Source organism: Gymnoscopelus microlampas (genome assembly GCF_963454915.1).
Source record: "Gymnoscopelus microlampas genome assembly, chromosome: 17".
In the NCBI taxonomy this organism is placed as follows: Eukaryota; Metazoa; Chordata; class Actinopteri; order Myctophiformes; family Myctophidae; genus Gymnoscopelus; species Gymnoscopelus microlampas.
The window spans coordinates 40,697,983-40,723,994 of record NC_139954.1 but is presented as its reverse complement, the minus strand read 5'-3'; the positions used below and the strand labels follow the sequence as shown (position 1 = coordinate 40,723,994).

The following is a 26,012-nucleotide window of genomic DNA, read 5'->3' as shown; positions in this document are numbered from 1 at the left end:
AACTATCCTATAAAAAGGAGGCAACAATTGTGAAAATAGCACGAGCATTGTGAGCTTGTAGATCTGCTATTTTCATAATATCTATCTGTGGAATCGAGTGAAACTAAATGTAATGCCTCAACTGCTACATTCCAAGTGCTTGTCAGGGTTGGGGGTCCCCAGTTAAAATATGATTATTTTTGGGGTCACGGCCTGAAAAGGTTGAGAACCCCTGGTCTAATGCAGTGGTTCCCCACCTCTTACAGTATATCTGACAACAGCCGAGCCCCCCCCCCCCTGCCCCACCACCCCGATCTACAAGCTGTGAGCTTGTAGATCTGCTATTTTTCCCATTTTTGAAAAATAGTTTGTGACTATGTTTGACAATGACCCAAACAAACAAGTTATGATTTTGTGCAACATGTTGAAAGTTTTTGAACTACCTCCAAACAGACAAGCCCCCCTCCCCCCTGATCTTTGGTGCCCCGCCACCCCCCAATGGGGGCCTGCATGGACCTCAGGTTGCAAACCATGGACAGGGATGGATATGTGTAACTCCTGTCTCATCTGGGCTAGATGAACACATCACACTGTGCTGAGGTGAAGTATCAAAACAGTAGTCCGACATTTGGAGTTTGAAGGACTTATACATCCACAGCAACTGCAGCAACAGTGTGGTATCATGTCTGGGGGGAGGGAGGGAGGGGGGGGGGGGGGGGGGGGGGCATCATGGGGGTATGATGAGTGGTCCTCAAAATCTAAGCAATTTATCAAGTGCTGTACTAGTTTATTTATTTATTCTACCTCCACAAATAGAGGTTGAACGGAGGTTGTGGTTTCACCCCAATCCATGTGTCCCGTTAAGCAGAAATAACTTTCTTTCCTTCCATGAAGCTTGATGGGAATGATCAGCTGATGGGAATGACAAAAATCACAATCACAGTTGGACAATAGCCCAGGAGTGTAGACGGTTAGACTGTGTCTGTCTGTGACTGTAGTAAAATCATTTATACATGACTTTACTTGCAAAAGTAGTGTAATCCTATAGTAATTCTAACATATGGCTTAAATGTGTATGTTATGTTATGAAATATACAACAGTCACTCCTCAGGTTTTTGAGTTTTTGTGTCATCATTTTGACATGATTATATCTGTGCTAAAATTGAAGACTAGGAGGCCTGGCAACAAGAACAAGAAACAAGAAACCTCTATACAAACTACAGTACTTGAACACTGATGTGTGTTTAGTAGTTAATAACTAGTCCTCCATAGCCAGACGGCCGGAGATCTCTGCCTACCGATATGTCACTCTGGGGAAATCAAAATTCAATGTAGGAGCAGCAAGAGAAAATACCTACTGTATGTCAGCTGCTTTGAAACCAATCCTGATACCGTCCCTATATGAAGTCACACGCACGTCGCTGAACACCTACATAACAGGTCACACAATGGACAATTGATATGCATCTAGGCTCATTCCTATGTTAATCCTATGTTAATTCGTGCTGGTGTGACAACCGGCGGTCGGCAGCCTTTGCTAACTTTGTTGAGGTGTGAATTTAAAGTTGTTTTAAATCTATGCATGTGCGTGCGCGTGCTCCTGTTCAAAAAGGTTGTTGCACGGCGTGTTAGGCCGTCCCATGAGCAATGCAACACTGCCCTTACGTCTTTATATTGGTTCTGCAATGCTGTGGTTTTTGTTCTCTCAATTGTGTCCACCCAGTTTTAGCCCCTATGGTGAATTTAGATGCCACACACCGACGAATCAGTAGGCAGAGATCTCAGATCAACACCAGAGTAATTAATAACTAAACAATAGTTTTAAATGTTTTTTTTAATAACAAGCATATAACAGTTATTTGTGACTCTCAAGCAAAACACACACACACACACACACACACACACACACACACACACACACACACACACACTCGATCGGTTCAAGAAGACACAAAAAACCCTCCATTCCATCATTAAATATTGTATTGATCTTTATTCATATTAAATTAAAAATATAGTTTTGACAGATTCATGTAACAAAACCGAGGAAAAGAAGTATTTAAATGCTATAGCCTTGGGACCGGGTCAATTCACCGGTGGGAAGGATATCTGGCAACAAGCGAAAAGGTATGGTAAGGATGCCGAAAAATGTGGCCTTCAATCTCTGATGACCTCGTTCAAAGAAATGATTTCCTTTCATCCCCTTATAATAAGCACCTGAACCCAATACTTAGTTGTCCCGATTTAAAAGGGCTTTATTCGTAGTTGATTGGATTCTTTAAGGGCTCTACACTAAATCTTCTGCAAAAATAGCCAATCTCCAAGCTCACAACGCATTGTGAGCTTGGAGATAGGCCATTTTCACCGAATGTATGCCGCCCAGAAGTGGGATGCTAGGGTTCAAGTGGTTAAATTGTGATGTATGAAACCAATGCATACCTAGCCAGTGTACTGTAGAATGGAAACTACTGTTTCCACGTACCAATCGATACAACCCAAGCCAAAAATCACTTTTTATCAGTTACTGTAGTTCTTTACAGAATCATCAGAGAGTAAAGTCCAGAGTTCTGCTATGAGGCAGGCTGCTACACCAGTCAACCGGTGCTACCCCGACAGAGTGACTCAAGTTAAGGTCAATTCATGCTTTGAGCGAGTGTCGACCGGCGTGTCCCACAACGAAGTGACGTCAAGGCGGCCAAAAAAAGTGTCCATCCACCCACAGCACTGCGTTCCTGAATGAATACAATTACAACTCAGATTGCTCGGTTTGATGCACGAGACCACATCCCCTTCCTTGTTTATGTTTTTTTGTGGCAACACTTTTGAGTCGACGAGTGTGAATGCTCAAACTCCGAACGTTGAGAGACACACGCAGTGCGACACATCTGTCGACACTTGTAGCTCAAACCCTAAATTGGCCTTTGGTCACTGTAGTTTGAGGGGAAACACCAGCTACGCACGGTATAGATGTCAATGTAAATACTGTACCCAAGGCCCAAAATACTATAGGTCCACAAACCTCTGGGTTTAAAGAAACACAGACGAGAACATAAGATAGGTATAGCCTATGAAGAGAGAGAGAGAAAGAGTGAGATAGAGAGGGAGAGACTATTTGAGACTATTTGTGAGTATTGCAACAGCATCTCGAGTCTCTCCGTGATGTGTGTGTGTTCTGTACAAAACAAAAGAAAAAAAATGTCTGGAAGGAGTTGATAATACTGAGAGAAGTGTCGGATGAAAAGCTACTGTATAGTACAACCAACGAACGAAGAAGGAAAAAAAGGGCCTCTTGAAATAACAAAAGTGAGCAACAGCTGAGGTACAAACACAATGTCCACTAGGTTGTGCTGTAAACACAATCACGAGGAAAGCAATGCGGGGTGTGAAGTGGGGTTGGGGGCCGTAGGCGGGGAGGGGGGGGTAACTAGAAAACCTGCAAGCGTTTTCGAAAATCAGAATCCACCCTTCAAATTACATTTACAGAATATATATATACATTATACATACAGAAATGATAAATCCCATAAAAACTGAGAGCACACAATATAACATTTCAACCAATAAAATAAAACAAAAGCCCAAAACAAAACAAAAAAATGAATGATATGCTGAAGGAGAGAAATAATGAACACGAAGGAAAAAGAAGCATCATTTTCCTTCTATTTACAAATGCACCTTGCCACCTCTTCCGCTACCTATAAAAATACTATTCACATTTTTCTCAGTTGATGGACAGTAGTAAAACCAATGGGAACGACCATTTGAATGCTTGTGTCATTCTGTAAAAAGAAAATTCCCTTTCCCATTTTATATTAGATATACCGTCATATATTAGATATACCATCATGTCACGACAATGTAAACTGTGCTTAATCGACCGCCGTCATCCCCCGAGTAATCACGGCGTTGTAGGAAAATAACAAAAGAAAAGAGAGTTACAAAAGTTACAGTTTGATTCTTGTATACTGTATTGTTTTTTCAGCAGAGCATGTGCCTTCATGGAAACAGTGAGAGTTGTAGCTTTAGTGCACTAAAATGACAGCAGATCTGAACATACTTATTTTGTACAGTATGTAAAAAGCTTGTATAAGTCTCTGATAGAAGACCTGTGTTTATCCAGTGCAGTAGACCATACGGAACCCCCCAAAACAGAAACACAATTATTCATTTATGTTGCACAGTACCTGTGTCGTAACCAATACCGTTAAACTGTAGAAAATGTCCTTCAATGGGGTGATTATAGGATAGTAAATGGCAGAAATATAAACCACACTGTAAATATTGTAAATTGCTCTGAAGTTAACTTAACTCGGGAGCAAACACAACACGTATAGGGGATGGAGCCTACATACTGCCTCTGAACGAACTGTCTATTGCTATAACGAGACCCCAAAGAACGGAAAAGAGAGAAAAAGTAAGAAACCACGACATATACAGTTCCATCGTTACCATAATGCTTATTTACTGGGTGAGCAGGTCCGCAGTCGACAGGGGGATTGTTGTGCTCCTTTTAAATAAATGACTCTGTGAAAGCAGCCTTTGAGGCAAAGGAAATAAAACAAAACCGTCAAACGAAATAATTCAAAAGGCAAGAAGATGTCTTCTTATGAATTTATGGCTCGCATTTATACACTCGACCACCAGTCATTTTTCTTTCCCAGGTTGTTTTGGTCTTTGTTCACATTCGCTCCCCCTCCGTATAGCTGCTTTCACTTTTTCCACCGCTCCTGTTTTTGCTACATACACACATTTGTCTAGTCGCCTCTGAGAGAAGAGCGAGAGAGAGAGAGAGAGGGAAGTGGGAATCGAGACTGGCCTCCCCTCCCTGCCAGTTATAGTATACTCACACCTCCCATCCTAGCTAGCTATTGTAACATTGATGCATTGGTCTGGTAACATTCCTGGAATGCTAATGCCTTAGCTTTGACCCGCTGCAGGATTACAACCTATTGCCTGTCACTGGGCGTTTCTCGGACCCCGCACCGTGGGAGACATCAGCTGACATGATTTCCCCACAGTACAGCTAGAGAGGGAGAGAGAGGGAGAAAGAGACTACTATGGTGGACGAATTAGCACTCTTAAAACGCTAAAAGCCTCTTGTGATGCTAGATGGCCGTGGCTTTGCCTCCTCTAGAAGATTGGCTTTATTTTCCCATAGAGATCCATTATGAAAGCTCTCTGTGACCCTCCAATGCTATCATCGCACTTAAGCCTGAGTTATGCTTATAGTTGCACGTTGATACTGTATAAGACACACCAAAGAGGGAGCTTGTAGATCTGCTGTTTGCTGTGCATGACACACCCGCACAAGTCTAAGTATAAACCAGGCATTACACAGTACACATCGTTGGTGTCGGGCAGAAACGTCCTAATATCCATTTTTTTCTCGTAAATTAACGCCCTACTTGATCATACTACAGCGTCACACAAAAGCATACAAAATAGCAGATCTGCAAGCTCGAAACGCGGCACGAAGCGACGCGTTCTGAGCTTGTAGATCTGCTATTTTGGCAACTTTTTAATTTGAATCCTGAAAAGTAACTGTTTTGGACATATGAGGTTTCCACCCGACGGTGACGATATACAAGCTCACACACTTAAGTCCACCAGCACAGCAGCACCGTAGCTTATGGGTGATGGCAGAAAATACAAATAAAAATGAATTATATAACTATACTAACTTTCAAAAGTAGAACCATAGAGTGACCCTTTAATTTCATATGTTTACACAAGGTGGGTATACTGTACGTTAAGTGTTTTAGCTCAAACTACTACATTTTTAAGTCAGGAGGAGACGTTGCAGATCTGGCACAGCCAAAATAATTTGACCACAAACAAACGAGCGCAGTATAAAGAGGGCCCACTGCCGCTGTGATTCCAAACACATAAGTGATGCTTATATACACAGTGTTGGCCTCATGTACTGGAGATCCTCATCGTTGCCTCATCGTTGCTGTCGGGCAGAAACCTCTTATCTCCATAGTTGTCTCCGCCAGGCCGAAGGCATGGTGGAGAGTATGTTTTCGTTTGATTTCCTTTGGTTCCACCAAGCTAACATTGGTCAAGCTTCACGTGACACGTGACAATATGTTGAAAGGGTGTGCTTTGATTGGCTAGCGAGACGCATGACGAAAACATTGTTTACATGTTTCGAAGTGACATCAGTGCCATCAGCCAAGCTAACATTTAGTCAGGAGATATTAGCAGAAAAAGTTCCAATCTTGGAATAAATTCCTAGAGAATTAGAACATAAGAATTAGAACATTCCCAACATTCCCAACACAAGTCTGCTGGCGGAGACTTGTGCTCCGAGGAGCACATTTTCTAGTTTAAAAGTATTTTCGCAAATTAACGCCCTACTTGCTCATACTACATCGTCACACAAAAGTATCAAAATGAGCAGATCCACAAGCTCGAAACGTGGTGCGAAGCGACGCCTTTTGAGCCTTCCGATGTGCTATTTTTGCTTGTTTTAAATTTGAATCCCGAAAAGCAACAGTTTTGGACATGTGAGGTTTCCACCCGACGGAGGGCGATATAGTCATTTAGGATTTGCACCCTGGCTTTCCTCCCTGAAACACGTGCGTTGTATCGCGCTGAGTTCGAGCATTAAGCTTCCTGAGCTAATGCCTAATGTCCACACCGGAGGCAGGGCGAGTCGTTTCGAGGGCAATTGTCGACGCGGTGAGGGTTTCGACCCCGAGCCTCCTTGCTCATCATCCTAAAATGTTATGGTTACGGCCGACATTACAATGCCGCAGTCAACTGCCTGCCATTATACTATTGTTTGTCTCCCTCAACAGGCCTATAATGTCCCCTCTGTGCTGTAGCATCATTCACTAACACTCTAGTGGCTCAGCTGGAGCTCCATTGGCTGATAATTATTTCTCATAAAGTCTGAGAGGGGGAGATAAACACTGCGCCAGGGAAACATCTGTGTTTGGTTCTCGACGCTAAATCACGAGCGCCTGCCTGTTCCCAACCCTTCCCCTTCCCTTGCCTGCACATTTTAAAAACAAAACAGGAGGCACGGAGTTGTCTAACAGTGGTTGTGCGTTGGGTAATGGTTGTCAGCAGCAGCAGCGAGACATGCAAACAGGCATCAGCTGGTCTTCGTCGTCGTTATACGTGGTGGTCCTTTATTGGTCGAAACACAGCAAAATAAAGTGAAAACCCCTCGATAGGGTCTGGTTCTGTTGACACTCGTCAACATGAGTGAGGAAATCTGTGTGCGAGTAACAGTGAAGTCATTTGGCTGTGCCAGAGCATTAACCACATGAACCCTAGCCGCCCTATTCTAGGCAAACACCGTTCACCAAAAACGGGCAAACATTCAACGGAAAATAGCCGAACTACACGTTTGTAGCTTGTAGATCGGCAATTGCCACTATTTGACGTCTACAGGGTTTAAGTGATTAAGTGCTAATCATCGAACCCACCTTCAAATAGGCTTCAAAAACCATTTTGGACGACAGATGCCAGCAGTCTCTTTTAGTACAGGGGTCAGCCCAAGGACCCCTTAGCTGAGAGAGAGATGAAGCAGGGACCCCAATACATAGTGTATAAAATTGTGTTTAATAGATTTCATAGATACTGTAGCTTCATAGACTTGTTTGACAGAACTATCATCAGTGTATGTTGGATTCATGTTAATGAATGATATTTTCTGACATTTAACCACTTAAACTGCCAATATATATTTTTCCTTTATTAACCAGGGGAGGTTAGCTGAGAACAAATTCTCTTTTTCAGGAACGCCCTGCTTCACACTCACACAGACACAATAGTAAACTTGACCTTTCACGCTGTACTTAGTCTGCTCTTTTCTCCCTCTTCAGCAAACCTGTTTGCCGAAAAATAAATTACTACTATTTAGATCTGCTATTGTTGGCTTAAGTTCTCCTCAGAATAGGGACACAAGAGTTCAAGTGGTTAATGTAGGAATAAATATCCTATCACACAAAGATTTGGCGGCCCCCCCCTGTAGTAACTCTGACGACCCCCTAGGGGTCCCGGACCCCCTGTTGAAGACCCCTGCTTTAGTAGCCGGGCCCCACCCTGGAACCTGGCAGTATTGAACAAGTACAGAGCTAGCCGTCTGCCGACATAGTGCTTAATTGTAGAATCCAACTACCACCGTTAAACACCAATACAAAAACACAAAAAAAGTGTCTGGTGATCTTGTAATGCTCCATGGTGATCAAGTGAAGGTGGTGTCCCCCTTTTTGGCACAGTCTCGTCCCCCCCCTGCAGTCCATCACCCGCCATCCAAGGAGAGACAGATGGGGGAGAGGTGAGACACTTGGAGGAAAGCGAAGTCTGTCATCTGTGACCTGCATGGTTCAATGTCCTATACTGGTTGTCGTGATGGCATAGCATTACATGAGCACAGGATGAAAAAACAAAAACGGGGAAAAAAAGTGTTTGTCCTCAACCTGGTGTCACTTTTTTTATTTATTTATTTTATTTTACGTCTCCCCGGAAACAACGCAGTCCACGCAGAGCACGTTATGCCAGCCCGGTTGGCATGTCATTATGCCAGTCCGGTTGGCATGTCATTATGCCAGTCCGGTTGGCATGACGTTATGCCAGTCCGGTTGGCATGTAATTGGCTTATTTCCAGTTTGGCCAGAGTTCACACACCATGCCAATGGGGGGGATTTCCTTTCCTCCATCACTATTTTTTTTTCATGGCTGAGAATCTGCTTGTCATCCTTGTCCTTCGTTAGTACTGTGGTCAGATCCAGTGTAAGACCAGATCAACAGATCCCTGATTTAAAAAAACAAAAAACAAATCTTTCCATCTATCCAGAACTAGGAAAGCCTGGTCCGTGTGCTGACTGAGCACCACCACTCATCATCATCATCATCCATTTAAATCCGTTTTTACGACGTCCCACACAGTATTCCAAAACAAGCGCCCCTTTTCAACAGCACTCCTTTGTAGCATTGTAATCGTGTCTACATTAAAGTCTGTGTTTGGGTCTCCCGCTCCGATAGCAAGAGTGACAGTCATCTGCTTTACCTGCCTCTGTCAGTCTGAACGACTCATATTGCCTCATGAAGCAATTTTGATGTCCTAAAAGTTGTATTCGATGGCGATCTGGGAACTATGTGGGGGGTGTGCTGGCTCAGAGAACATGGACTATAGTGGTGCGGAGAGAGAGGCCAATAGGAGGGATGGAGAGGAGTCGATCGGGGTCCTCGTCTGAGAGATCAAACCAGTTTAATCCCACGGAAGCCGCGGCAATAATCCGTTTGACGCATTCATTCCATCGGGCAGGGCAGCCGGCGTGCTGTCACAGCTTTCCATAACAACCCCAGGTGACATTTACCTTCCTGCTGACATTGTCTGGCCCTTCCCCTGTGCTGCTGCAGCCTGGTGTTTTATCCACGCTGCGCTGTCTTCCAGCACAAGGTCAATGCAACCCACTCGTCGAACGACATAACTCACATGGCAGCATTATCGCTGTACGTGCGCACGTTTGTGTATAAGGGGTGCATATACATACATATCTATATTGAATTAGCCAACGCGGGGGTCGTTATTGGTGTGTCAAGGTCGCATGCACGCCTTTACTTTTAAAGCCCCGCAAATGAACGTGTTTCGGATGTGATATGCGCGCGCTTCTGATGATGAATGTACGCATTCCATTACTGGTTTGCGGGGCGCGAAGGCTCGAAGCGTGTAAACATCAAACAAGTGAGCGGTAATGCATGCCACACCAACGACAGCACAGCTGTAGCCGTTCAGCCCGGCTGCAGCTCGTCTGTCTGTAAGTCACGACACAGCTCCGTGTGTGTGCATGCGTCCGACTGTGCGTTTGATAACGCCGCGTGCCAACAACAGCTCCGCTGTGCTGGTTACGTCTAGCGAGGTGGAAAATGTGCTTCGAGGGCATAATGAGCTGTAAAGTATGCGGCTAAAAATGAAAAACGGATTTACGGTAGGTCTCTGTAAAAAAGAAGAAAAGAAAACGTATTCTGTGCTGAACTCACAAGTGATGTGGTCCCTTTTAATTCATAACCTGACATGATATTCCCAGTCATCCCCATCTCTTTGTTTGACTTCATGTGTATTTAACCTTTGTTTTAATTATTCATATCCTGTGTAGTGTGTGTATATGCTAGGATATATCCGAGGCTGTGCTGGTGAGGACGATGACAGCAGGACAGTTTTGCTACACGAGATGAAAGTCGGGTCACCTTGACCGGCGGGATTGGTCAAGCGACCAGTGGCTGCTGTCGTTATCCAGGCAAACAGATTGAGAGGAAGAGTGTGGGGGAGAAAAGACAGAGTGTGTGCGTGTGTTTGTGTGTGTGTGTGTGTGTGTGTGTGTGTGGGCATGACACAATATGAAAACAAAGGCTGTGTCAAGTGCTGGTTGTTGGGGGGGAAGGGTGGGTGTGGGGTTGATAAAGTACCGCATGGCGCTGAGAGAGGACGTCCAATGTTCCATTCATCACCACCTCCGTTCCCTCCCTCCCTCCATCCCTCCCCTCCCTCTTATCCATCCATCCATCCATCCATCCATGGCCTGCACGTGCTACACCACAGTGTTCCTCTGTCTGTAGGGAGGGGGCGGCAGCACGTTGCCCGGCTTGAGCGCGAACTCGGACAGGTACTCCTGGTTCTCGGCCACGGCGGGCCGGATGCGTCCGTTCTGCCGGTAGAAGAAGCGCGTGCTGCAGTCCTGCAGGTACTCGGGGTTGTGCAGCGCGGACGCCGAGCTCTTGGGCGGCAGACTGTGCTGCCAGTACTCGGGATTGTCAAACGTGGCCTTCTTGCCTTTCTTGTCCGGCATGATGGTGCCCCCGGTGATGCCCGCCGAGTGCATGGCGTGACCCCCCGAGTGGCCCGGGTGGAGCGTGTGCGACGGGTACGCGAGGTGGGCCGCTGCCGAGTGCCCGGGGGGAGGCAGAACGTACCCGGCGGAGGAGGAGAGGGCGGACGGCTTGGACCCCGCCTGGGACCCGGCCGGCTTGGCGGCCGAGGACGAGGAGGGCCCGCCGGCGGCCAAGATGGCCCCGACCGACCCGAGGCCGTTCTTCTCCCCCCCGGGGTTGTGGAAGGTGTTGAGGTACAGCGGCTCGTTGACGTACTCGTCCTCCAGCCGGGCGGGCAGGCCGCCGGGGACGCCGGCGATGGCGCCGGCCGCGAGGAGGACGCCGTGGTGGTAGCCCGAGCCGTCGGTCACCGCGTGGGCGTCGCCGTTCCTGCGACGCGTAACGAAGGGGTTCTCCTCCACGGGGTTGAGATAGTCTGAGGAGGGGATGCGGGGGTGTGGGGGTTGTGAGGGGTGGGGTTGGGTTGGGTTGGTGGGGTTGGGTTGGGAGGGTGGGTAGGTGAGACACGCGGGAAGGAGACAAAGAGAGAAGCACGATAAGTAAGAGTTTTTCCGTCTGGTGAATGAAGTGATTTTGACCTTTGTTTCTCTCTCTCTCAGTCGGGCGGAGATGTCGGGGCAATGGAGGTGAAATGAGTCAGAGAGGATGATGATGGTTGGCGTCCGCCTCGAGGATACTTAAGACACTGAAATAACTTGGACCTGATTGGCGTTTCAGTATGAAACAAATCAATGGAAATGAAAAAATTGAAAATTCAATTATTCTCCTCGATTCGATATGATTCCCTCCCTCCATGGAATGCATCCAGTCGGTATGGAACGTAATGGAGATGATGAACATGTACAGAAAAAAACTAATTCTAATTTAGCTCAGATTTTCCAAATTTGTAGCCCCGCTAGCGAGAGCACGGGCTCTATTGGTGGCAATGTCAGTCGGTCGGGCTCAAACCTTTCTGGTTTCGGCTGGGTGTAAAGGAGCAGCACGGGGCTCACTAGCGGGGCTTTTGGACTCTTAGTCTTGTTTTAATTCATTTTCGTTATAATACACGGGGCTCACTGGTCTACCTGTGCTGCTTTTTTCCCTCATAGCAGTGACGTATCCGTCCCGATCGTGCTCCCCTCTTGCCCCTCGTTCTGCCAAAAGACCGGTGGGGTCGGCACTGTAGCGCTGTCCGTTGTTGTCCTCCCCTGCAGCCCGACATGGGGAATGGAGAAAGAATGGAAGTGGAGTGAGGGAGGAAAAGGAGAGGGGAAGGAGACAATAAGAGAGGAAAGGAAGGAATGAAGCAAAGGGAGATCATTCAAATTTACTGTATGCTGTACAGCCTATAGCAACAGAGATGGATTGGATACATGTTTACAAACTACAAACTACAGTACACAATCCACCTTATGTGTACATGTTAATGATGAGAGAAAATTCAGAACCATATCCACTAGGGCTGGGACTTTAACTGATTAATTTCAATGAATTAATTACAGAAAATTAACGCGATTATTTTTTTTTATCGCATTTTAATTGTGCTTAGTTTTTGCACCTTCCCACTGGATGATTTTCAGGCGTACCAGTGCATCAACCAACAGACAACAAACCCCAGTGCACGCAATGAGAGAAGAAGTCGATCAGACTGCTTTGCTTGGCCCAGTGAATGGGAAATTTAGATTTAAAAAACTCTGATGGAAGCGTGGACCTGAATCTCTGAACATATTCTTAAAATTGCTGCACTTTATGGTAAAACTTGCACTGATCTGTTGGTCTGTTTAGTACCACCTTAATAAAAAAACAGCTATATTTTGTTGCTTAAATTTATGTATTCACTCATTGATTCATTCGTATACCAAAATCAGTTTAACTGAAAAGAAATTGCTTCTCAGGTCAAATATTGATATGCGATTAAAATGCGATTAATTTCGATGAATTCATTACAAAGCCTCTAATTATTTTTAATCAAGTCCCAGCCCTAATATCCACACTGCATGGGGATTTGAAAGGGACTTCACTGAACTGTTCTATATCTTCCAAGAGAGACTACTTTTGTTTGCCACAATCTTGATTTCATTCACAACACATTCACCACCATTGAAAGAGATCTCCGTCTTTTTATTTCATTTTTTTTTCTCACACAGAACCAGGAGATAACGCGTTCCAAAGATGTACTGCTCCATTCACTTCCTGGTTAAAGTATTTGGGAAATATTCTGTATCTCAGCTCCTGTGTTTTACTATGTATTTTTGGCGAAACATGCTATTTTATAACAAGTAAACGGGTGGTAAATTTTTTTTAAGCACAGTGAACCCCTCCGTGATTAGTAACCATCAGGGGATCTATCATACTGGAGATACATATTCTGTGGTTCTTGAAAGATTAGTCAGAATGCTTAAAAATGCTGGCAGAAGCGACAGCCTCTTTAGTCTATACCCCTGGCAGTGAATGTGTTAAAGGTTCCAAGTGGTTTGTTTTTATTTCTATTGTAGATCTGCCATTTTTGAATAGCCCAAAGTATAAAATAAAATCTAAAATGACACAGATGTGTTCCCGGATTGAATGGGTCAACAAGTGTTAAAGAAAATGTACCCCCTACAGTACCTTGTCCAGGAGCGAGGGCTGAGCCCGCTCCGTGGCCACCCGGCCGCGGAGAGGCCTTCTTCCTCAGCGTCCCGTTACAGCGAGGGTCCTCCTGCAGGGCGTTGCTGGGTGCCATGCTCTGCCCTGGCCCGCTGGCCGGGTGGTCCTGGGTGGGCAGGCAGCCCCCTGCCACGGCCGACACAGACACCACCCGGGGCAGCGTGGCTAGCATGTCCTCCATGCTGTAGCTAGCGTCCTGGTAGCTAAACTGATTCTATAGGATGGAAAGGAAAAGAGGGACTTAGGCAACTGTTCATAAGATAAAGCCAAACGTCATGTCCCCATCCCGCTCCCTCAGGTCTGGTGATGCCAACCTCCTTGAGGTCCCCAGGACCAAGTATACCACCTGGAGCATTAGAAATAAATTGCTTTTTGCTGCCCCCAACCCCGTGGAATGCACTCCCCACCCACCCTCCAAACCTTCAAAATCGCTCTCAAAACCCACTTTCCCCCAGTAAAGTGTCTTACTTAGAAAAACGCTATATACATTTGAGATATTATTATTAAGCCTTATTTTGATCCCGAGAGGCAGGGTTCGATTTACTGGGTAGGGGGGATTCTTGATCATACTATACGAATAAATTGGGCAAAAAATAGAAAAAGAAAGAAATATATATTTAGATTGAGATTGATTTGATGTATAAAAAACGGATAATTAAATCCCTTGTGCCATAGTATGCAGTGTCAATGTTTAAATATGATGGAACGGAGAGAGGAGCAGAGGAGAGAGCTGAGCAGCATAGATGAGCTGAGACATTAATTAAAGAATAGTGGAGCCTTGTCTCCCTGGTGCTGCTGTGTGTACTTGTGACTTAACTTAACTGTAATTCTCTTTCACTCCCTCAGTCTGCCCATGTGTCTGCCCATTTGTCTGTCTGTCTGTCTGTCTGTCTGTCTGTCTGTCAGTCATTCAGTGAGTCAGTCTATCTCTTAACCACTTTCAAACTGGCGTACACACGTCTCAAAACTATTTTTGCCGAATGTTCCTCCCAGAATAGGGAGGCTGGGGTTCAAGTGGTTGAGAAAAAGAAAAGAAAAAAAAAGCTTATATCAGCTGTATTATAGAGTGCAATTGTGGAGTATAGTCATGTGTAAATATTACATTGTGTATACAGTAATTGACTCCATTACAAACGTCTACATGATTTATGTGTTCATCTGCGCGTAATTAGACCAATTAAAACAAAATGTACCCTTAATGGGAAAGTCCGAAGAAAACAGCAGAAGATGAATTTTGAAATATTATGCAAATAAATCATTTTTCATTTCTGGGGAAGAGGGCTCTTAGTTGTTGTTTTTGCATTTATTAAAGATACTCTGTCTACCAAGCAAACTGGAAATGAATTAAACGGAGCCAGGGAAGGAATCATTGCGTCTCATTGGCATTCAGGGGGTCTTTTGCAATCCTGCCTAGCTGGCTTTTCAAGAAGAACGACAGTGAGAATACAGCAGCGTGAGACCTGTTTATAGAAGCCTTCTTTTGGCGTGCCGCAAACAGCGAAAACCGCAGGACAACTAAAGTGAATCCCCCGAAAACACCATTATATTCTTCATACAAGACCTGTACACCCCATTAGAGGAGATCTAAATGTTGAGAATGAACACCATTACTATCTTCATACAAAACCTATACCCCATTAAAAGGACATCCAAGTGCTCAGAATGAACACTTTGCCGTTAATGGGCCCAGCTTGCAGACATGTTCCAGCCACTGTGGCAGTTCTCCTGCTGCTGCAATTGCACAAATGGAGACCAATTTCAGGGCAACAAATGAGGGCCACTGAAACGGAAAGTACAGCTAATAAATTACTATGTGCTCCGGAGTTGACGGACGACCAAATGCGGAGCTGGCCGGCCGACATTATGAATACTTGAAACAACAAGTATAGCGCCAGGAGGGGATTATAGACATACACCGTACCTCACAAGTGAAATGCACGTGACGTCTAAATTTAAGCTGCTTGAGTATCTGTCGCAGTAAATCAAACATGCCTCAGGCTGGGACTGAAAAGTTTGACAGGCCAAATTAGTGTACAGTACTTGATGTTATTTCACTTTTCAAACATGTTTGACGTCTACTCTGGCTTGTGTGAGCACCCCAAACAGTTTTTAAGTTGCTTGATTCAGTACTTAGATATTCGATATTCAAAACCTGTTATAACTTCAAACTCCATTTTAACCATAATAGATTCATCTATTGCTGATGTGGCCTTTTAATACGTGTGGGGATGGTGTTTTTTCAATTGCTTTTTGCATTTGGAAAATGAAAGATAAATACAAAGTTTAACATGGTCATTAAAGCACCAAGAAAATTGGAAAAAAAGATTGCAGATTTACAAGCTCGTAGTGCGGCACTCTCTGGCACACTATGAGCTTGTATCTGCTATTTTTGAACAGCCCAAAGTATAGAATAATGGTTATAGCTAAACATCAAAAATGACACAGTATGCGTGCCTGGATTGAATGGGTTAAGTAAACAGATGACTCATTAGTTGACCGGTTGCACTGTTACAGTATATCTACCAATGTCATCATGAGACATGGTGACATCAACGGTGTTGATACCAGTGTGTCACAGTGACCGCACATCTGATACAGATGGAGCTACATGTGAACACGGTATGGTGGTGAGGTGATGGATATAACTATTGATTGGTTAATCGTGATTCGTGACAATAGATCGACACCTTGGACAGAATAGGGGAGGAGTAATTTTCTTATCGTTTCTGTCGGGCAGAGACCTCTTATCTCCATATTTTCACTTGTGTTTTTTTTCGTAAATTAACGCCCTACTACTACAGCGTCACACAGAAGCATCAAGATTAGCAGATTCGCAAGCTGAATTTGAATCCTGAAAAGTAACAGTTTTTAAGTTCAAAGCCCCGTCAGACTGGAACAACTTGCCCATGTCGCTTACTGTAGATCAATTTCTTGTTTTAATGTACGTTTACAAGGCTTCTTTTGCTACCTTGCATCTAGTTGTTCCAATTCTGATTGTATTTATTTCGTTATTTAATTTGTTTAACCCATTAAGACCTGGAACTGTGTCATTTTTAGATTTGAGCTAAAAAGCATTATTTTACACTTTGGGCTATTCAAAAATAGCAGATATACAAGCTCATAGCGCGGCACCGAGTGCCGCGCTACGAGCTTGTAGATCTGCTATTTTTGAAAAATCGTGAAAATGTGTGCAAATCTTTGAATATATATATTTTTAAAGCGAACATCTTTGCTTCTGGGGGGTCCCTGGAACAAAATATTTTGATGGGGGTCCGTGGCCAAATGCATATCATTTTGGGGGTCCTTGACATGAAAAAGATTGAGCACCACTGATATAGAAACATACGTTTTTCAGAAAACTGTTGAGATTTAGGAGAATCGGCTTCAGGTCTCAATGGGATAAGATGATTCTATATTGGCATCATGTTTGTTTATTTGCATTGCTTTATATGTCTTTATTTTATTTCATTTCAATTTAAATCATTTCTAAGGATATCCTACTACTACTGATGTAGTGATGGTTTGAGATGGTGGAAGAGCCTTAATGTCCTTGTTGATATGTTTTTGTTCTGTGTTGTTAGATTGTTTCTTATTATGTGTTGTGCTTTGAAGACCCCTTCGAAAACGAGACGCTGCATCTCAAGGGGCTTATCCTCAAGTGAGATTTCAAATAAATAAATACACATCATACATGAATATACTGTCAGCTTCATTGTCTCCCGCTGTTACTACGAGAAGAGAGAATAAGAGAATTCAACGACATCTTTGAAATAAAAAACTGATACGGCCAAGTAAAAGAAACCAGGCCCTGAATGAAATGGTGATCTCTTTACCAAGTGAAAATAGTTGTTTTTTTGTTTTCACAATTCACGCTGAGTAAAGCTTCTGCTTGAGCAGTTTCTTTTCTTTCTTTTTATTGTCAAAGTTTGAATACGGTAGAGTATAGTTTGTGCTGACGTTCTTCCCAGAAAGCCATTCACTGTGTAATTTCCATCTCGGAGCTGTTACAGGGGAAGCGTGGTGGGGTGCAGAATGAGAGATTCACAAAGGAAAATATCGTCTCTGTCTGGTGGAAACTCATATCTCCAAACCTGTTACTTTTCGCGATTCAAACTCTGAAGTATCAAATGCAGCAGATCTACAAGCTCAAAATGAAGCGTGGTGGGGTGCAGAATGAGAGATTCACAAAGGAAAATATCGTCTCTGTCTGGTGGAAACTCATATCTCCAAACCTGTTACTTTTCGCGATTCAAACTCTAAAGTATCAAATGCAGCAGATCTACAAGCTCAAAATGCGTCGCTTCGCGCCGCATTTCGAGCTTGTAGATCTGCTACTTTTGCTACTTTTGTTGCGACGCTGTAGTATGATCAAGTAGGGCGTTAATTTACGAAAAAAAGTAAAACATATATGGAGATAAGACGTTTCTGTGTGACAGTGACGATATAGAATGTTCAATGTGCTGAAATTGGGTAAACATAAGAAACAGAACCATTTAAGACTTTCATTGACTAGGGATAGTTACAGCCAGGGTTGTGTGTGTGTGTGTGTGTGTGTGTGTGTGTGTGTGTGTGTGTGTGTGTGTGTGTGTGTGCGTGTGTGTGCGCGTGTGCGTGTGCATGTGTGTGTATGCATGTGCGTACCCTGTTGGAGTCCATGCGTGTGCGTGTGTGTATGTGTGTGCGTACCCTGTTGGAGTCCATGCGTGTGCGTGTGCACGTGTGTATGTGTGTGCGTACCCTGTTGGAGTCCATGCGTGTGCGTGGCGTGTAGGCCAGCGGCGGCACGTTGAAGCCGTGAGGCACCAGGTACTCGTCGGCGTCCATCAGGTCGTCCAGCTCCTCCTCGTCCAGCAGGCTCTGGAAGAACTTACTGTCGCTGGGGCTGGGCAGCTTCATGCGGTCATCACCCTGATGATGCAACCACAAAAATACAGGTTTTTTCTTGCCCTGAACTGGCAACCAAAGTGAGTGTGTCACTATTCTACAGGTTGGAAGATATAAGCAATGGCAAAAGCAAGCAAAAAAAGGCAACTGGGGACTCCTGCTCCCCAGTGGGGCTCTCTAACCACCCAGCTATGCTGCCCCTTATTACTATGGTTCTGCTTAAAACTGGTGGAAACGCGGGGCCGGTTCGCAGACCGTTTCCGTGAAAGCACCAAAGTTCCAAGAATCTGGAACGGGACCTGTTCTAGAACCAAAGTTTATTTTGGTGAAAAAGGGGCCCCACTGTTCTTGATCAGGGACTGTAGTCCAGTGTTTCCCAAACAGTGGGTCATGGAGGTTGATGCAGGTCTGCTGGTAAAGGTAATGAGGACCAGGACCTACCTGGATGACCAGGTATCGCTGGGGATCACGTGCCATCCGACAGAACTCTGCAGCCAGCTCCTTGAACTTTGGCCTGCTGTCTGCGTCGATCATCCAGCCTGGAGAGACAGAAGGAGCGGAGATCAGCTGTTAATGTTCTTAATAGAGGTGCAACAGCTAATCCAATCAATCTAATTGATTGAATAAATAACTGATAATATATTTTTTTTAATAGTAGACTGTTGTAGTTGTAGTATGAAATGGGGCTTAATTGGTTGATCATTCTAATAAATTGAGTCGATTATTAAAAATACTAATTATAATAATTTTTAAAAATATGCCATGCTTCTCATGACCCCTCTTCACCCTTGGGGGATAAATTAGGCCTTGGATCTTTATACTTTGGGGAGGAAATTAGATAATTTTCTTGATCTGCCAAAACCAAGTCAAGCTTCAAAAGCTTGACTCGCCAACCATGCTGGAGATCATTGATCGTTGTTAGACTCTGAATCTGGGCTGACTTTTAAAATCTTAAACTATTTAGAATTCTGTTAGCATCATCACACACTATAATCTTATATCTGAATACGATTCTCATGTTTAGATTACGCATCTGTGCCATTTTAGATTTCTTTGGCTATTCAAAAATAACAGATCTACAAGCTCATAGCGCTATGAGCTTGTAGATCTGCAATTATTTTTGAAATCGTGAAAAATTTAGCACATCTTTGAATATATATTTTTAAAGCAAACATTTGTAAAATATGTTGTTCCAGGGACCTCCAGAAGCAAAGATTTGAGTTACAAATGTTCGATTTGCACGAAAATAGCAGATCTACAAGCTCATAGTACGGCACTAGCTTGTAAATCTGCTATTTTTGAATAGCCAAAGTAAAAATAATGGTTATAGCTAGGGATGTTCGATATTATCGGCCTCCCGATATTATCGGCCGATATTAGCATAAAAATCGATATCGGAAAATATTTTTTTGATTTTTATTTTTATTTATTTTTAATATTTTTTTTTTTTTGGGTGTTTTTTTTTATAATTTACAGGAGTTCTTACTGTATGGTGTGTGTGATATGAAATTTGAGCTTACCCTAATCACAGTAATCCCCGCATATATCGGTATCGGTTGATATCGGTATCGGTAATTAAGAGTTTGACAATATTGGTATATCGGTTATCGGTAAAAAAGCCAATATCGGACAACCCTAGTTATAGCTCAAATCTAAAAGGACACAGATGCATTCCCGGATTGAATGGGTTAATTACAATAGTATATTGCATGGCCTTTCCCTGCCTTTGAAAAAAGTTAACTTTAAGAGAAAACATAGTCTACCCACTCCAATCAAATGATTGACTGAGTCCCATTAAGATAACTTAATGTGTTGTCTTTGGTGCTTGCCAAACAGACACCTATCATAATATGGCCGTGCTGCCAGCAGACACATCTGTGCCAGTTTAGCGGCGCTTGGTGAGGCTTTTCTGTGGAGTTGTGGCATAATAAGGTGTATCTTGAAATTATTATCAGTATAATATGATCATATTATGCTAAATGAATTACCATGTTAAATTACTGCAAAATAAGCTGTCCTTCCTCATTTGCTGCACAGACACTTGAAAGGTGCATTTGTAGTTCTGTGTCTTGAGCAGCTGCCAAATGAATCAAAAAATGTTGTGCTCATATAATTGAAACATAGGGCTTAAGTGGTTATGTTTTATTTTGCCACCCTGTAGTTTTACCCGAAATGATGCCTATGCAGCCCAGGACCAGTGCTCCATGTCACCCTACTTAGATTCCTTCCCTTTTTGCTTTCCTATATAGACAGACCTTTATTGATCCCATGGGGTTCTGTCTGAATTAAAACAATCTTAAAAAAAACAAAACTGAATACAATACTGTTATAGCAAAGAGCAGGAGGCTGGTTAGGCATCTCCTTTCACTGGTTTATCTGTGGCTATAGCGTGACCTCAGCTCACCGCACACTGCGTTGGCCGGCTGCTGCCGCCCTGCTGTCGGGCACTGAGGTCACAGGTGGCCCCGTGGCCCCTAGCTGGCTGCCGATGCCAAAGCAGGGGCAAGCTGCCAAGGCTGCCCTGGTTCATGTCTGCCCATCTCAGAGTGACCGGCCTATACGGCCATCCCTCTCTACTTGCTCTGTTGTTATTATCATCAGTGGTGGTGGAAGAAGTATTCAGATGTTTTACGTAACAACTTAAACCCTCTATACTTAGTGAACTGGACCAGAGTTGGCTCTATACTTGGACGTTTTCTTTTCTTTCAGGTTACACCAAATCTCATCACCAAAACTAGCCGATCTACAAACGTGTAGATTGGCTATTTTAAGATCATTTGGAAGAGTTTTGATTAATAATTTGATTAAACATGAATATTCTAAATTCGCTAAGTATTACTGTGAACAAATTGCAGTGGAGTAAAAAGTACAATATGTGTCTCTAAGATGTATTGGTTTAAGTATAAAGTATCAAGAAATGAAAATATTTTCAAAAAGTACATTGTACTTGATTACAGTAGTTGAGTAAATGTACTATTGTAGTTACAGTATATGACACACCTGCTGACAGCCTATGGCCATCTCTGTGTACCGGCTCTATGTTATTGCTGTATGTGTGCCTATGACAATTGCTGGCACGCATGCATGCACGCACAGCCAGGAGAAGCCTGGAGGAGAGGGGAGGTCACTGCCTGCCTCTGTGTGTCTGTTACACACACAGAGCCTCACAGACAAACCCGCCCGCACACACACACACACACACACACACACACACACACACACACACACACACACACACACACACACACACACACACACACACACACACACACACACACACACACACACACACACACACACACACACACACACACACGTTTGTATGATGCAACCCTGAGGCCAAAAATGACTTAATTCTTGGACAACTAAATATAAATTGGATATACAGTAACTCTAACCTTAACCCCCTAAATCTAACCTCTAAATGCCTTATCCTATCCCTAACCCCAACCTGCCAACCTGAATCTTTCCCTAATTTTAAGCCAAACTGTAAATAAAATAAAACAACCATTTCTCTTAATTCCAGGACCACGAAAATTGTCCTCACAATGTCTAAATTCTCATATACTACTATCCTTGTGGAGACATTTAGTCCTCACAACTGTAGTAATACGCACGCGCACGCACGCACGCACACACACAGCAAAATGAACACTAAACTTTGTGCATACACTACCACAGAATGGACACTATTTCTTTCACGCTTTCTCACTCTGTTCCCTTTCCCTATGCCCCCCCCCCCCCCCCCCCCCCCCCACCCCCCACCCCATCTCTCTCTCTTTCTTTCTTACCTGGTGCTTGCCAAGATGGCCGTCACCAGGAGCGAGAACACATGTGATTACTTTGGCACTGTGGCCGGCGTGTGTGTGTGTGTGTGTGTGTGTGTGTGTGTGTGCGTGCGTGCGTGCGTGCGTGCGTGCGTGCGTGCGTGCGTGCGTGCGTGCGTGCGTGCGTGCGTGCGTATGCGTATGTGTGTGTAAACGTTGGCAGGAGTGGAACACTGCTGCATATGGCCACTGATAATGAAACTGTGTTTATCTTTATAGGGGGAAAATCACTAATTAAACCAAAGGAAATTAAACATTTATAAAGTCTCCAACTGTGTTTATATTAGGATGGTCATAAAAGCAACGGCATAGAAGTTCTACTCCAAGCATTTGGAGCAGATTAGATGTCAATTTATTGGGGAAACGGTGTGGTGAGGATGACCTTATCCTCGGGTCTGTAAAAGTGATGCAACTATTGATTGTTTTCTTAGCGAATATTCTATCGATTTCTTTTTTCGATGAATCAAATATTGGAGAAGCAGTTAAAGGGAGTTTACTGTTTTCCAGAGCCTCGTTAAAGGCATTTAAAAGTATCGGTGCTAGTTCCTTGGCCTAATAGATGGAGAAATCTCCTGATTTTTAAATACTTTAAAAATGAAATATCCTATCTGACAACGCCGGCCAAAGTAGCACTTGCCTGTCACACTTGCAGAATGCGGCTGCCTTTATATCACTTGTAGGTTTCTCGTATTTCTCGTATTTCAAATGAATACAATAGTTATTATAAGGGATGGTATGTGGTGCATTTTGTGCAGAGCCTTTATCCAAAGCGCTTTACAATGTGCATTACATTCACCCATTCACACACACATTCACACTCCGATGGCGGAGTACAACATTTGCCTCTGAGATGTAGTGGAGTAGGAGTAAAAGTATTGAAAATAGGAAATACGTAAATAAAGGAAAAATGACTAGAAATTGTACCTAAGTACAGTACTTCAGTAAATGTACTTTACAATGTTACTTTACACCACTTGAGGATTGTTCTAACCATGCCACTGGTCCATATTAGAGCTCAAAACACCTACATTTGACCATGACCATGTAGACGTCGATGGTGGAGATGGGCGGTTGGGGCAGGCGCTCCCCTTTCTCCAGCAGGTCGGGGATGTCCCTGGTGGGGATCCCGTCGTACGGCTTCCCCCCGAAGGTCATCAGCTCCCAGATGGTCACCCCTTAGGAGGCCGGGGGAGAGGAGAGGACAGGGGAGGGGGGGGGGGGAAGGGGAGACAGAATGAGAAGAGAGGAGGAGGGGAGAGAAGATAAGCGAGGGAAAGGAAAAGAGAAGGGTTCAAGTCTCAAGGTTCTTCATTGTTACGTCTGGTGTTCGGGCACATAAGAGTGAAACATATATTTTTTCTAATATTATTTTGGGGGCTTTTATGCCTTTATTGATAGGATGGGATAGTAGGCTGACATGGGGAGAGAGATGGGGGGTGAGCCCCATCTCTCTCCCCATTTCATGTCAGACAGCAAAGGGATCCAGTAAAGGCCGTCGGGATCGGGACTCGAACCCGCAACACACCATTAGGCTTAAAGCCTAGGTGCCTGGACCGCTACACCAGCGGTTCAGGTCATGAATCATATTTTGTTTTCGGTTCCTGTAACATTGTATAGCCACTTTCCAATCCACTTTATTAATAGAGCACATTTAGCAGTGATAAAGAACAATATTATGAAAGGAAAAACAAGCAAACATAACACAATATCTAATCGCAGCCAGTGTATAGAAGCAGCAAATAATTTGATTTAAATATCATTTTTATTATTAAACTTTTTGCCTTACAGACATGTCCAAAATATGGATTTATTATTAATCGATCATTTTATAAAATAATGAATTATGTTTTATAAGTGGTTATATTGATTAGCTCGATTAACTGTTGCACCACCCCCAATTAAGAGTTTCTCAAGCTTTAATTAGGAGAAGAACAGAGGAGAAGCAAAGACAACGAGACGAAGAGGAGACGCTCGCTTTTCAAAGTCATCGCTCCATATCTGAAGTTTCTTCACTTCTTAATTAGATTAATGCGTTAATGAACTGACGAGGAGCAAGCAGTGTAAATGCATATCATTAGCAGTGAGGGTAATCGCCCCTGGTCATAAAGGACCACTGGGGATCCGTAAAAAAAGACACGGATACTCTTAATCAAACATGTGCTATTCTCTTTGATATGACCAGTCTCACATGTTAGCTTTGAAAATCATTTTCTTAATGACTTTGTAAAGAGCCACTGTTGCAGAGGGGGTCTCAGAATAGCCCAAAGAATATCTGGGTAGATTTGGAAGCCTTATTATTGTTATTTGAAACACAGCAATAATAAAAGCCATATGAAACTGCTTACATTTCACCGGTGAGGCTCTGCGTAAGAGAACATGCTCTGATATTAAAGGGATAGATCACCCATCTTACATCATTTTATACTGTTTTATTATGTTCAAAGTATATGCATAGCTGTACCAGTGGTGCTATATAATAACAAATATTCACCCGCTCTGCATTGTTGCGGACGCTGCAATACCACAGTTTCCCTTAGATCCAGGAAGCTAATAGATCCCCATGGCCAATATTCACCAAAAAACAACAATTCGTGCCTCCAATCGTCTGATGACCGACTATACATCTTCCTTTCATGTCTCAGAGTGGAATTAATATTTAACACAGTCACCTTTGGCCGGACTGCCAGTGGAGTTCATTTCATGGGTTCCCAAACATTTTAGCTCAAAAGAGAAATTATGTCTCCGTACAGAAATACATTATACATTAATCACTCAAAGGTTTCATGATATCAAATTTACTTTTTTAGGTTTTCTGACCTCAATTCCACCCCCAAAAAATTGAACTTTGAACATTCAGTGGATTTTCTGTGGTCTGGGGTTTTTTAAATAATTACTCTCAGAAAAGTGCTGTGATCGGCCCGTGGACTTTGATGTCACAGTTCATTAATCCCGCCCCCTCTTCTCCCCACCCCTATCCTTCTCCTTTGGGGGGCGGAGCAGAGGCGATGATTGACAGGCAAAATCCCTCAACAGTGACACCCGCAGAAACACTGGTTTATTTCCCAGAGAGCAGAGGAAGTGTGTGGTTTTCTTACCATAGCTCCATACGTCACTCTGATGGGTGAACTTCCTGTAGTGGATGCACTCCAACGCCATCCATTTGATGGGCATCTGTCAGGGGATACAGACAGTAGGTACAGTTCATCAGGAGGCAAGGTCATTGTTACAGGATACTGTACCATTAATAGTTCTGGTGGGCAGCTTATATCAGTGGTTCTCTGTAAATTTGTTTTCTTGTTGATCATTTTTGCACTGATATTTCCTTTGTACTCAGCTGAAATGCCAGACTTTGTAACTCTATATTCATCCATTTAACATAAAAAAGGCTATGATTACCTAATTTACACTGGCAACTTGTTGCGTCCCTGATCCCTAAACATCTACTGGGTCGGTAACAGCCATCCTTGTCTTTGGGCCGTTTACATTAGGGGCCGTGTCCATCAGGGCCAGCTCTAGGCAATTTGGCGCCCTAGGCAATATTTTTCCTGACTCAAAAGAGAAATCTTTTGAATATTTTTCCTGGATCTACATACTTGTAGATCTGCTGTTTTTGAAAAATCCCTGGCACAAAATATTTTTGAGATGGGGGGTCTGGAAATCCAATAAAATACCAAAAAGGAGTTATTTTGGGGGTCCTTGACATGAACAAGTCTGAGAAGCACTGATCCCCCCAAAATCATGGGGGGACGGCTCTGGGGGTCCTGATTCACAGATTGAGAACCATTGCCTTACTCCATAGTGGTGTGCACTTGGACATAAACTGTGAATGTGGACTGAAACTGCAATAC

General features: G+C 43.7%; 1 protein-coding gene across 3 annotated transcripts in view; it reads right to left on the bottom strand.

Moving 5' to 3' along the window:
* The window catches only part of erbb4b (erb-b2 receptor tyrosine kinase 4b), a 623,270-nt gene that overhangs the window by 65,064 nt on the left and 532,194 nt on the right, over nt 1–26,012 (bottom strand). For 2 of the 3 annotated variants that reach the window (XM_084085440.1, XM_084085441.1), the window contains exons 22-28: nt 25,260–25,335; nt 23,193–23,339; nt 18,779–18,876; nt 18,191–18,361; nt 13,415–13,667; nt 11,893–12,015; nt 1,954–11,243 (exon numbers count right to left, since the gene is read on the bottom strand). In XM_084085440.1, the coding sequence (XP_083941566.1) occupies nt 10,528–11,243; nt 11,893–12,015; nt 13,415–13,667; nt 18,191–18,361; nt 18,779–18,876; nt 23,193–23,339; nt 25,260–25,335 (1,584 nt within the window). In that variant the 3' untranslated portion in view covers nt 1,954–10,527. Of the gene's footprint in view, nt 1–1,953; nt 11,244–11,892; nt 12,016–13,414; nt 13,668–18,190; nt 18,362–18,778; nt 18,877–23,192; nt 23,340–25,259; nt 25,336–26,012 lie in introns of those variants that run through there. The other variant, XR_014602804.1, reaches the window with a different exon arrangement.